Source organism: Caloenas nicobarica, chromosome 33 (assembly GCF_036013445.1).
Source record: "Caloenas nicobarica isolate bCalNic1 chromosome 33, bCalNic1.hap1, whole genome shotgun sequence".
Classification (NCBI taxonomy): Eukaryota; Metazoa; Chordata; class Aves; order Columbiformes; family Columbidae; genus Caloenas; species Caloenas nicobarica.
Window position 1 is genome coordinate 2596248 of NC_088277.1, and position 11858 is coordinate 2608105.

Sequence of the window (11858 nt, forward strand, 5' to 3'; positions counted from 1 at the left end):
AGCGGCGGCCACATCCCCCGGGGCCGCCCCCGCCGGGGCCGCCGCGCTGCCTTGCCCCGACCGGCCATTCCGCGCCCCGGGATCGGGACTGGGGCAGCCCAGAGCCCGGGCTTCGTCAGGGATCGAGGAGCCCCGGGGCTGAGACCGGGCTCCCCCGGGGCCAGGACACCCCCGGGGCCGGGACCGCGTCCCCCAGCACCCCCGGGGGCTCCCGGCAAAGTACCCGAGGGTCCTGGCGAGGGCACGAGCGAGCAGCGGGGCGGGGGAGGGTTGGGAGCGGATCGGGGGCGGCTCCCCATGCCCCCCCCCGCAGCCCCGGTGCCAGCCCAGGGTGACAGGGAGGGGAGCAGGTCGCGGGGAAATCTCGGGCACCGATGGCCTCATTTCCTACAATATAAACCAGGCTTCCTGCGCTTCCTGCTCAGCCCCGGCCGGGGGGGGAGAGGGGGGGCCTGGGCCCCCCACCCCCGCCATGGGGCAGGATGGGTGGGGGGCCGGTTCCCGGGGCAGTTTCTGCTCTTGGCCGCACGACCCCCTCTCCCCAGGAGCACAGGGGCCGGAGTCCCCCCAGTGCCCCTCGCTGGGGGCAGCTCAGGCCTCCCCCTGCCCGCACCCCGAAGCAGCCCCCTGCGCCCCGACCCCCCCTCACCCCGGTCCATCATCGGAGACCTGCCCTCACCTTCAGCCCAGCCCTTCCTGGAAGCGGCTCGTTAGTCCCAGCCAGGAAGAGGGTTAATTATGACCCCCACGGGCAGGGAGCCCACCCTGTCCCCTCCCCAGCTTGGCCCTGTCCTCAGGGGGAATAAAAAAAATACCCAGATTCAGATATTTTTATATTTAAAAAAGACTTTTTATTGCTCTAAACAAGTTTTGTGGTAACAGAGACCCAACAGGCTCATCACACCAAGCTGTTGGGGGGGGGGGCGTTGCTCAGCCCCAGCACCCCGGAACCCACCAGCCCCTGCTCCTCCCTTGAGGACCCCAAAGGCCTGAGGGTGGGTGTCAACCAGTGTTCTCCCAGCAGCCTTGGGGTGACACAGGCATGGGGTATGGAGTGACTGGGCAGGGGGGCACAAAGCCCCCAATGCAGTGTTGTGACGGTCCCCAGGTGGGGGGGACATTTAAAACCCAACTGCACTGCAGGGGCAGCCCTGGGGTGGGGGGGACCCGGCTGCTCTTGCACGAGGTATGTAAATGGCGTGGGGGGGGCTGCGGCCAGCACAGCCCCTGGGGGACCCTGTGTGTGACGGGGACACGGCTTGAGGCCAAGGCTCAGTAGCGCAACAGGCTGAGGTAGACCTGGGGAGATGGCACCGGGTCCCCCCACGGGGTCTCAGCTCTCCTTGGGGGGCTTCTGAAGCACCAGGCGCCATCAGGGCTGGCTCAGCAGCTGGTGGCCATCCTGGGGACCACCACAGTGTGGGGGGACACACATCCCCATCCCCCAACCCTAGCAGGGTTTGCAGAGGGGCCAGGAGCGTGTCACCGGCAGCGGCAGCTTGTGCAGACCTGGGCAAAGGGAGAGTGTGAGAGCTGGGGGGGGATGACACCCCAGTGCCTGTCCCCGTGTCCCCGTCCTCACCAAGGGCGCGGATGAGCTCGGCCTGGACAGCCCAGGACACCCTTTTCACCAGGCAGACGGTGGTGAGCCCCGCAAAGCCCATGTTGTAGAGGAAAACGATGTAGAAGTTTCCCAGCCAGTTGAAGCGGCCAAAGTCCCCCAGAAGGTCAAAACGGGTGATGCCTGGAGGGGGAAGGCAGCTGGTCAGGGCACCCCAGTCCTGGGGACACCCCAGTCTGGGGGACACCCTGACCCCCCTGGGGGCTCACCCAGTGTCCTGGAGAAGACTGGAAGGGCTGAGCTGAGCACCAGCAAACAGACACAGTTCCCGATGATCTGAGGGGGGAAGAAGGAGCATTTATGGGGGGGGGCAGCACTGCCCCCCAGGCTGGGGGAGGGGATCCTGGGTGCTGAGACCCACTGGGACCGTACCCAGGAATGTGCCGGAGGCAGCGGGAAGTGGGGGGACACATGATGTCCTTGCATGGGGACACCAGACAGGGACACACACAACCACACGCTGCAGGGACTGGGGGTCCTGCACCCCGAGGGGGGGCCCGGGAGCTCCCACCTTGGTGAGGGGGGTGTCCTGGCGCTCGGGGAGCAGCCGGGTGAAGAGGGGGGAGCTGTAGAAGCCCACAACGGAGGAGACCATCAGGTAACTGTGAGGGAGGTTAAGGAGAACGTGGTGGGGTAGCCCCGGGGACAGCGCTGGGGACACAAGTGCTCGCCTGAAGGATACAAGATGAGGATGACCTGCAGGGCAGCTCCAAAGGATCCAAAGATGGAGAAGGAGACCTGGCCCAGGGACGCATCCTGCTGGGAGAGGAGGGTGCATGTTGGGGATGAGTGGTGCCCAGGCCAGCGTAGGACACGGCTCCTCACTGTCTCTTGTCCCCCTGCCCAGGTACCTGGATGCCCCGTGGCATCGCGGCATCGTCCAGCAGCAGCTCCAGGACGTGGAAGCAGACGATGAGCACAGAGATGCCCTGGGAGGAGCAGGGAGGGAGTGAGGGTAGCTGGCGGGGCAGACGGGACAAGCTCCAGGTCCCCTGGGAGCCCAGCACCACTCACCGTCAGCGCCAGGAGGCCCAGCATGGCCAGGGGGTAGCCCAGGTTCCTCTGCCAGGGCGATGCTCGGTGCCGCAGTTCTGGGGCGGGGGGTGGACGTACCCGGGTGAGAGGGGAGCATGAGCCCCCACCCCAGGGCAGGAGATTGAGAGAGGCTCCGAGGTGCCAGGACAGCTGTTTACAACCCTCACCCCATTTCATAGCCCCCCTCCCTCCACAGGGCACAGGCTCCCAGGGAACCAGCGCTCCCAGTGCCAAGCTGGAGAGGACCCAGGCATCCTGCGCTTGCCTGCCCCCAGGCTCCTCACCCAGCTTCCGCCTCTTGCTCCGGATGGTGAAGAGCTGCTCCCGCAGCAGCTCCACGTTCAAGTTCAGCCAGCAGGAAGCTTTGCCTGCCAGGGAGGAGATGCTGAGGGGCTCATGGGGGCTGGGGGCTCCCAAGTGGTGGGGCAGACGGGCCCCGGGTCCACCCTGAGCCCCCCCCGCCCAGCCAGCGGCCATGCCAGGCACCCACCAGAGGAAATCCTGCGGGACACGGCGGCTTCCTCGAGCCTTGCACAGCTCAACTGCTCATCCAGGTCTTCCAGGAGCTGGGGGTGGGTGGGGAACCCATGAGCAGCTGGTGGCGGGGGGGGGAATGGCACCCCCTGCCTGGGAAGGGAGAGCAGGCAGCCCTGGGGACAGTAAAGCCCCCAGGCTGGGGCAGCGGGACCTGGGGGGGACACCTTACCCGGGGTTTCACCAGCAGCTTCCCCGTGACCGTGAACATGGTGGAGAGGCCGAAGGGGGTGCACACTGCAGCGGGAGGAGAGGCTGAGCAGGGGGCGCCCCAGCGTCTCACCCCTCCCCGCACCCCCGCAAGGGTCCTGGGTAGGGGCTGGGGGCTCAGTCCTGCACTATGACCCCCCCAGATCCCAGCACCATTTGCAGGGAGCAGCCCCTGCTCCCGGCTGGGCACTCCGAGGCACCCACAGCCACCGCAGGATAGGCCACCAGGGCCAGCGCACCGCGGGGGAACATCCCACGACTTACGCAGCAGAAGCAGCACGCCAAAGAGTGAGATGCAGGAGTAGAGGTAGGGCAGGTAGTATTCCCAGAGGTCTGTGGAGGCAGCAGGGTCAGGCCACTGGCACTGGGCATCCCTTCAGCACCAGGGCCCGATCCTGCCCTGCCAGAGCTGGGAGAGCCCCACGCACCACAGCAGCACCCACCGTAGAGCGACTGGCAGCTGGCCGCATCGTTGCTGACGATGGCAGAGGCCACCCAGACCATGCCCAGCACCAGCAGCGTCAGCAGCAGCAGCACCACTGATGTCTCGTACACCCTGGCCATGATGCCCTGTGGGAGTGGGGTTAGCGAGAGGCCGGGGATGGGGACAGCAGGGGGGACACCCACAGAGTCACTTACCTTCTTGGATCCTGCAAAGCCCTCAGACTCAGTGAAGAAGTAGGCAAAAGGCATGAGGAAGACAAGGGATAGATTGGAGAAGAGGAAGATCAAGTTCCAGAGGCCTGGAGGGAGGGACGGCATAGGGTGAGCTGCCAGGGGGGCCAACCCCAACCCACAGCCCTTGGGGCACCCTAGGCCACCCCACATACCCACCGTGGACAAGGGACCCGTTCAGCCACTGGATATAGTAGTTCTGGGGGAAGGAGAGCAGCACCTCGTTGCTGATGATGGAGAAGGGCAGCAGGAGGACGGCACCCAGTGCCACGGCCAAGGTGAAGGTGCAGAGCCCCAGCCTGCGGGAGGGATGAGCGGCAGCTCTGGGTCTGGGTCCCCATGGGTGTCACAGCCTGACCACAGTCCCCAGAGTCACCAGCCCCTGCAAGCTGAAGGGACCCAACATCCCAGCCAGGCAGGGAGAGGAGGTGGCTGAGCATCTCACAGGCAGGGAGCGGGATGGGCAGGAACTTACGCAATCCTGTCGACAGCAGCATCCTCATCATCATGAACTGTTGGAGAAAAAGCCAAACCAAAGGGGCTGGGGGAGGCAGGGCTGCCCGGAGCATCGCTCCCTGCCTGTTCCAAATACTGCAGAAACACTCTCAGGGAGTTTGGGCTCTGCTCGCCTCCTATGGTAGCTGGGGCAATGTCCCACAGTGAGCGATGCCACAGCAACCTGGGCTGTGGTGGGACCAAGGCGCCAATGGGGCACCAATGGTGATGGAGGAACAAGCTCTGGGGAGGCTGAACGTGGCTGCCAACAGCTGCCCAGCTCCGGCAGCTCCCAACCTCCTACCTGCTGCGAAGTCCGTGTGCTTCTTGAAATGGGTTATGATGAAGTGGCAGAGGATGTAGAGGCTGGCGAAGAGCAGGGCACAGATCTGCAGGCAGAGGAGTGCGGGCAGCACAGGAAGCCCCGGATGGCAGCGCTCCCACTCCAGGTGATGCCTCCGGTTCCATGGCCCGCCAACTCCACCCTATTTGTTTTTCCACTCTTGGCCCTGGTTGCACCCTACATGTGTGCTCGGCCCTGCCCATGCATGGGGGCTGCACCCAGGGCTCACCCATGGGTGCCCACAAGCTGCCACGGCCCCTGGGACAGGGGAGCTGGGGGGCGCTGAGACCATGGGGAGAACCCACCTGGCAGCTCTGGGTCTGCCTGTGCTGGCAGAGCTGGAGGTCTGACCCTGGGGGACACCCCTGCACCCCCCAAACCCACAGCCCTCACCCTGCTGGCACCGGCACCCAGCAGAGCCGTGGGAATGGCCTTGAGCCGGGTGCCAAGCCAGCTGTGCCGTCCCTTCCACCCCCGCCGGCACGCCAGGGTCCGGCTGGAGCAGGCGACGTTTGAGGAACATCATGACCTTTCATCCTGCTCCATACGCGGCAGGATGAGGAAAGGTCTCCTGAACCCGCCACTTTGGCACGGGTGGAGCAGAGCAGCAGTGGCACAGCCCTCCTGCCTGGCCCGAGGGCCTCGGCTGGCCGGGGGTCTCCAGGATCTGCTGGGTGGGGTGGCAGGGAACCCCAGGAGCCAGCCCAGCTCCAGAGCTCCAGAGGGCCAGTGCCACCCCCGTTCCTGCTTCTGCCCAGGGAAGGCTCTCAAGTCGCAGGTCCCCTCCTGCCACTGGCTGTACCCCACAGCACAAAGCTCTGCCTGGCTGGGGGACCCCCCAACACCTCCTGCACTCAGGAAAGTCAGGCTGAGCAAGCTCCACACTGGCTGTGCTGAACCAGGAGCTCCTGGGCGAGACGCAGCTCCCTGGGACAGGTCGGGGTGGAGGTCTGGGGATCTCCAGGACAGAGATGCTGGATTCTGGCCACTGGCTCCAAACTGGGCCATGGCAGTGCCACCCCGGCACTGCTGGTGACTGCACTTGGCCACCCCCGTATGCAGCAGCCCAGAGAGCCCTGAGGAGATGCTGGTACCAGGACACCCGGGTCATCCCCATCTCTGAGCCTGTGGCAGCAAGTGCCCCAGCCGGCAGAGCAGAACCAGACCCACGGGCCGGGGGGCTCAGCACGGCCCTTCCCGCTGACACCAAGCGCCCCAGGGAGAGCTGCAGACCCGGGGACAGGAGCCCAGCATAGGGCTGGCCCGGCTCCGGCACGGCCGCACCCTCAGCCTTCCCGCTTGCCCAGGGGCTCCCCGGTGGGGTCGGCGGGGCGCAGCCCCGGGGCTCGGGCACGGCGGGACTCCAGTGCTGCGGGGGGCAGCTAGGACAGGGAAGAGGATGAGCAGCGGCGGGGCTGGTGCTAGAAGAGGGGTCGCACCCCCCGGGGCTCGGAACGACCGAGCCCTAGGAACCCACTCCGGCCCGGCCCAGCCCCAGGAGCCCGCTATCTGCGGGGCGCACGGCCGCCCGCCGCGGCTCTGGCACCGATAACGGCCGGGCGTGGGGCACGGCGGCGGCCGGGCCCCAGAGCTGCCGCCGGGGAACGCGGCTCTCCCGGGGGGCTGCGTGCGCCCAGCCCCTCCCCGCGGCTCCCCCGCCGCGAAGCCGGGACCAGGACCGGGACCCTTTCCCTGCCCGGCGCCCGTTCCCGCGGCCCCGGCACTCACGATGCATTCGCGGACCCTCTGGTGGAACAGCTGCTCCCGCACGGCCAGCGCGTCCTGCTCCGCAGGGGCCATGCTGCGGCCAGCATGGCCGGGCCGGCTCCCAGCGGGCCGGCGGGAGCGGCGGGGCGGGAGCGGCGGCTCCGGACCGGGTCGGTGCTGCGGGGGGAAGCGCCGCTCGGCCCCGCCCCTGCCCGCTCGGCCCCGCCCCTCACGTCCGGTACTCGCTACAATGAATCCGCGGCCGCCAAAGCCTGAAAGGGCCCCGCCTCCTCCTCCCCATTGGCCCTGGGGAGTGAATGAGGCGCCTCTCATTGGTGCAGAACTGCGTGGGGCGCCCCGATAGGCTGCGGGCGCCACCGCGTTCCCACCCATCGCTCCCACGGGGGAAGCGGCCCCTCGGGCTGGGGAGCCTGGATTAGGCGCTGGGACAGGATTAATTCCGGGACCAGGGCTAATCCGCGGGCGGGCTAATCCCCGGCAAAACCGAGGGGGGGCTGGGCCTCCCCGGCGGCTGTAGTACAGACTGACCCCAGCCAGTTCCTGGGGGTCCCATCAGTGCAGCGTCACCCTGGATGTCCCAGCAGAGCCCCCACCCCACAGCACCCAGGTACAGGGCGGGAGGGGGGAACTTCACCCTTCAGCACCCAGGGAACAAAGCAGCTGGGGGAGGGCTGGCCAGAGCCAGCTCTCCACAGGAGCGCTGCCATCCCACGCGGCCGTCTCACTGGGCAGAGACAATAGGGACAATCTGTTCCCAGGGGACCAGGCCAGCGAGCTGCAGGGGCTGACACAGAGGGTTTGTAACCGACACAACAGCAGCTTCTCTAAAAGCCTTTTATTCACAGACATGATACAGACACATGGAAAACTGACATGATCACATCAGAGAGAGCACAAACCCAGCCAGAGCAGCACATCCCTCCAGCCAGGCCCACAGGGCTGAGCCCAACCAGCGCACAAAGAAGCTGAAGTGTGTGAAGCAGACATTTTGTGGACAAGCTACAGCAACAGAAGGAGCCCAGCATTTAGTATTCTTCTCCTTCCTCCTCTCCTTCCCCTTCCACCGAATCCACCCCCACCTCCTCGTAATCCTTCTCCAGAGCAGCCATGTCCTCACGGGCCTCCGAGAACTCCCCCTCCTCCATGCCCTCCCCCACGTACCAGTGCACGAACGCCCGCTTGGCGTACATCAGGTCAAACTTGTGGTCCAGGCGGGCCCAGGCCTCGGCGATGGCCGTGGTGTTGCTCAGCATGCACACAGCGCGCTGCACCTTGGCCAGGTCGCCCCCGGGCACCACCGTGGGCGGCTGGTAGTTGATGCCAACCTTGAAACCAGTGGGACACCAGTCCACAAACTGGATGCTACGCTTGGTCTTGATGGTGGCGATGGCAGCATTGACATCCTTGGGCACCACGTCCCCGCGGTACAGCAGGCAGCACGCCATGTACTTGCCATGCCGTGGGTCGCACTTCACCATCTGGTTGGCCGGCTCGAAGCAGGCGTTGGTGATCTCGGCCACCGAGAGCTGCTCGTGGTAAGCCTTCTCGGCAGAGATGACAGGGGCGTAGGTGGCCAGCGGGAAGTGGATGCGGGGGTACGGCACCAGGTTGGTCTGGAACTCCGTCAGGTCGACGTTCAGGGCCCCATCGAAGCGCAGGGAGGCCGTGATGGAGGACACGATCTGGCTAATGAGGCGGTTGAGGTTGGTGTAGGTTGGCCTCTCGATGTCCAGGTTGCGGCGGCAGATGTCATAGATGGCCTCGTTGTCCACCATGAAAGCACAGTCGGAGTGCTCCAGGGTGGTGTGGGTGGTGAGGATGGAGTTGTAGGGCTCCACCACGGCCGTGGAGACCTGCGGGGCCGGGTAGATGGAGAACTCCAGCTTGGATTTCTTGCCATAGTCGACAGAGAGGCGCTCCATGAGCAGGGAGGTGAAGCCAGAGCCGGTGCCACCCCCGAAGCTGTGGAACACCAGGAAGCCCTGCAGCCCTGTGCACTGGTCAGCCTGGGAGAAGGGATGAGAAAACAAGGTCGATCTGTCAGTATTTCTGAATTTAAGTTGCTAACGAGCTGCCCAGGAAGGTAAATATTCACCCCAGGTCTCAGGCCTTTGGAGACTCATCGTGGGGACACAGGAGGGGACAGGCACCTGCCTAAGTGCCCCAGTTTTGCTTCCAGCAACAGCACTCTGTGCATTGGCATGACCAGCCCTCAGGGAAAGGGGCCCCTTTCTGCAGAGATCTGGAGACACTTGGCTCCTTCTTGGTACAAGAGCTGGTCCTGGCAGCACCTGAATGCAGCATGAGCCAGGGGTTCTGCTTTGGGCAAGAAGGAATCCACACAAGCTGCCCCAGCAGTTAAACACTCGGCACAGCTGCTCGTGAGCAGTTGGTAAAGAAGATCAGAGTCCAGATCAAGGAGAAATCTCACGACCCTAAAACTGATTAAATAAAGTTTCTTCAAGGGCAGAAGTGAGCCAGCCTCACAAAGCCCCATCTCACCCCCAGGCACACTCCACCCTTGGGGTGCATGTCCTGAGCTTGCAGGGTCCCAAGGAAGGGGCTGATCTTGATCTCCATTCACGGATCCTGACCACAGGGACCTGATGCAGGGTGCTACAAGAACCATGAAATACACCCAGACCCTGGAGGCACAGCCCAGCTCCTCATTGCCGTCCAGGTCCCACCAGAGGATTCCCCATTCCCCATTGGCTGTGGTGGCATTAGTCCCACTGGGGTTTGTACCCACCAGCTTGCGGATGCGGTCGAGGACCAGGTCGATGATCTCCTTGCCAATGGTGTAGTGCCCACGGGCGTAGTTGTTGGCCGCATCCTCCTTGCCCGTGATCAGCTGCTCGGGGTGGAAGAGCTGCCGGTACGTCCCTGTGCGCACCTCGTCTGCGGGGAGAGCCCACCCGTCCTGTTAGCACCCAGTATCCCAGGAACACCGGGCATCCCATACACACCAGACACCCCCTGCCCCTCCCTCCCACGCTCACCGATCACCGTGGGCTCCAGGTCCACAAAGACGGCCCGCGGCACGTGCTTGCCAGCCCCCGTCTCGCTGAAGAAGGTGTTGAAGGAGTCGTCCCCCCCACCGATGGTCTTGTCGCTGGGCATCTGCCCATCGGGCTGGATGCCGTGCTCCAGGCAGTACAGCTCCCAGCAGGCGTTGCCGATCTGCACGCCCGCTTGGCCCACGTGGATGGAGATGCACTCACGCTGCGGGGACACGGCTCAGGGTCAGCTGGGGGCAACCCCACCCTCACACCAGTTGTGCCCAGCTCAGCCAGCGCTGACTTGGCACCGTCCAAAACGGGCAGCTGAGCAGCACAGGAGCTGAGCTCACCCTGGGAGGGTGGCTGGAGGTAAGACACACATGCATTTGGGGACAGACTGGAGCCACCATGTGGCACAGCCCTGCAGATAACACCCCGACATTCGCCCTCCATCTGCTATCAAATGGCACATGGGGAGGACATTTTACAGCACGGGCAGGGCGACAATACACTGCAGAGGGAGGAGGAAGCGCAGCAGCAGGGACGTGACTGCACCAGCCGACCCAAAACCACCAAGAGCCAGTGGCGTCACCCCGGGGGGGGTCCTTCCGCCCCCCATCCCCCCGCGGGTCCGGCACATTCCCAGCCGCACCCTGCACCGCAGCACCTGCTCCTGCGCATTCCTGCACCCCGGGGCGGGGGGGAACCCGGCGGGCTTGGGGGGGGGGGACGGGACAGGCAGCCCATGTTGCTTCACACAGGAGTCACGGAGCACGATCAGCCCCGTGGGGTCGGACGCGGGTGGGTGCCAGGAGCGCAGTGGGACGGGGGGGGCAATACAGACACTCTGCCCCCACCGCAGGGGCGGTGGGAGGCTGGGGGTTCCGGGACGGATTTGGGGGCGGCTGGTGACGCAGGGGCGGGGCCGTGCCCCGCCGGGGGGTGGGGCTGCGCGCCCGCCGCGCGCCTTCCCGCGCGCGGGAACGATAACGGTCGGGGATGGGCGCCAAAAGCGGAAGAGAGCCCTGCCCCCGCCGAGGGGGGCATGCCCGGGGCCATGTGCTGCCCCTCCGGGGGTGCTGTGACCCCCCCAGGGGTGCTCCTCTCGGCAAGGGCGGACCCCCCGCTCTGCCCACCCTCTCGCTCCTGCTGTGCCCCTCCCGTTCCCGCTCTGCTCCCCCCTGCCACCCCCCAGCCCCTGGCCTGTCCGTCCCCCAGTCCCCGCTCTGCCGTAAGCCCCCTAACCCCTGATGCCCCCTTCCCAGGTTTCTGCTCCCCTCACTCTTTCCCCCCGCTTCCTGCCCTGTCCCCCACGCACCCCCGCATCTGCAGCCTTCCCAACCCGTCTCCCAGCCCATCCCCATGTTGCAATCCCTCCCGCCCCGCCTCACCATGGCTGCAGCTCGGCTACTCGTCCCGACAAGCAAAGAATCGACGCAAGTACCAGCTCCGGCCGCCCCCGGGCGCCGCCCTATATAGCGGCCCGGGGGGCGGGCCTCGCGCCCCCGCCCCGCGCTCCCATTGGCAGCTGCGCCCGCCCATCGCGCGTTCGCCGCGGCGGATTGGCTGCAGCGCGTGGCGCCCCGCCTCCTCCCCCCCTCCCGCCGCTGCCGGGCGGGCGCTGCGGGGCTCTGGGGGGGACCCCGCCGCGGGGTGCAGCGCCCGCCCGGGGCTGGCGTAGGGAGCCCTCACACGGGGGGGGTGACACCGGGTGGCCGGATCCCCCCCCCCCGCCCCGGTCATCGCCCCCCGCCCGCATTTGCTGTGGAGGGGAAGGCGCGGCCGCTCCCGGCCCCCCCCGCCTCCCCCTCTCTCCCCCCGTCTCGGTGCGGCTCCGCTGCAGAGGAAAACTGCGACATGGCGGGGGGGGGGGCGGCACGTGCTGCCGCGCCCGCTCCCCCCCGGTGTGATTAACCGAGGCGCTTAATCGGCTTCTCCGGCCTGACCCCCCCCACCCGCTCGCCGCGCCCCCTGCCCATCTGCTCCGCGGGGCCCCTCCCGGACCATCTGCAGCCTGGGGAGCCCCTCCCCGTCCAACGATGTCCTGGGCCCGTCTGCAGCCCGCGGCCCCCACCAGCCCCTCCGCAGGTGTCTGCCGCAGCCCCGCGCGCTGCTGCGATGGGGCGCGCCGTGCCCCACACCCCGCTCCGTGCCCCACACGCCGCTCCGTGCCCCACACCCCGCTCCGTGCCCCACACCCCGCTCCGTGCCCCACACG

The 11858-nt window shown here is 66.6% G+C and overlaps 2 protein-coding genes across 3 annotated transcripts; both read right to left on the minus strand.

Annotated features, from left to right (window-relative positions):
- Positions 1-896: 896 nt before the first annotated feature.
- On the minus strand, positions 897-6713 carry LMBR1L (limb development membrane protein 1 like). Of its 2 annotated transcripts, none has more exons than XM_065654304.1 (17): positions 6642-6713; positions 4875-4959; positions 4551-4587; positions 4235-4374; positions 4040-4143; positions 3844-3970; positions 3665-3733; positions 3363-3427; positions 3147-3222; positions 2941-3018; positions 2636-2712; positions 2473-2550; positions 2304-2377; positions 2133-2223; positions 1831-1897; positions 1583-1744; positions 897-1509 (listed from the first exon to the last, which is right to left on the minus strand). In XM_065654304.1, exons 1-17 carry the CDS (start codon positions 6711-6713, stop codon positions 1451-1453), a joined length of 1461 nt encoding a protein of 486 aa, XP_065510376.1. In that variant the 3' UTR covers positions 897-1450. The 2 variants fall into 2 exon arrangements, with proteins under 2 accessions (XP_065510376.1, XP_065510374.1); XM_065654302.1 differs by having other exon boundaries at positions 2941-3024.
- A 756-nt stretch (positions 6714-7469) lies between these two features.
- TUBA1B (tubulin alpha 1b) lies at positions 7470-11120 on the minus strand. The gene is made up of 4 exons (XM_065654369.1): positions 11032-11120; positions 9641-9863; positions 9391-9539; positions 7470-8647 (listed from the first exon to the last, which is right to left on the minus strand). The coding sequence occupies exons 1-4, from the start codon at positions 11032-11034 to the stop codon at positions 7667-7669; spliced, it is 1356 nt and encodes a 451-aa protein (XP_065510441.1). The 5' UTR covers positions 11035-11120; the 3' UTR covers positions 7470-7666.
- Positions 11121-11858: the final 738 nt, after the last annotated feature.

What these genes read in the sequence shown, in the direction of transcription:
- LMBR1L (XM_065654302.1), bottom strand. Translation starts at nt 6,713, where the DNA reads ATGGCCCCTGCGGAGCAGGACGCGCTGGCCGTGCGGGAGCAGCTGTTC. An exon ending in GAGCAAGAGGCGGAAGCTGG is followed by an intron (nt 2,713 to 2,940) that starts GTGAGGAGCCTG and finishes CCCCCGCCCCAG; the next exon opens with AACTGCGGCACCGAGCATCG. An exon ending in CTGCAGGTCATCCTCATCTT is followed by an intron (nt 2,224 to 2,303) that starts GTATCCTTCAGG and finishes CCTCCCTCACAG; the next exon opens with TTACCTGATGGTCTCCTCCG.
- TUBA1B (XM_065654369.1), bottom strand. An exon ending in CCTGGAGCCCACGGTGATCG is followed by an intron (nt 9,540 to 9,640) that starts GTGAGCGTGGGA and finishes CTCTCCCCGCAG; the next exon opens with ACGAGGTGCGCACAGGGACG. An exon ending in TCGACCGCATCCGCAAGCTG is followed by an intron (nt 8,648 to 9,390) that starts GTGGGTACAAAC and finishes CCCTTCTCCCAG; the next exon opens with GCTGACCAGTGCACAGGGCT.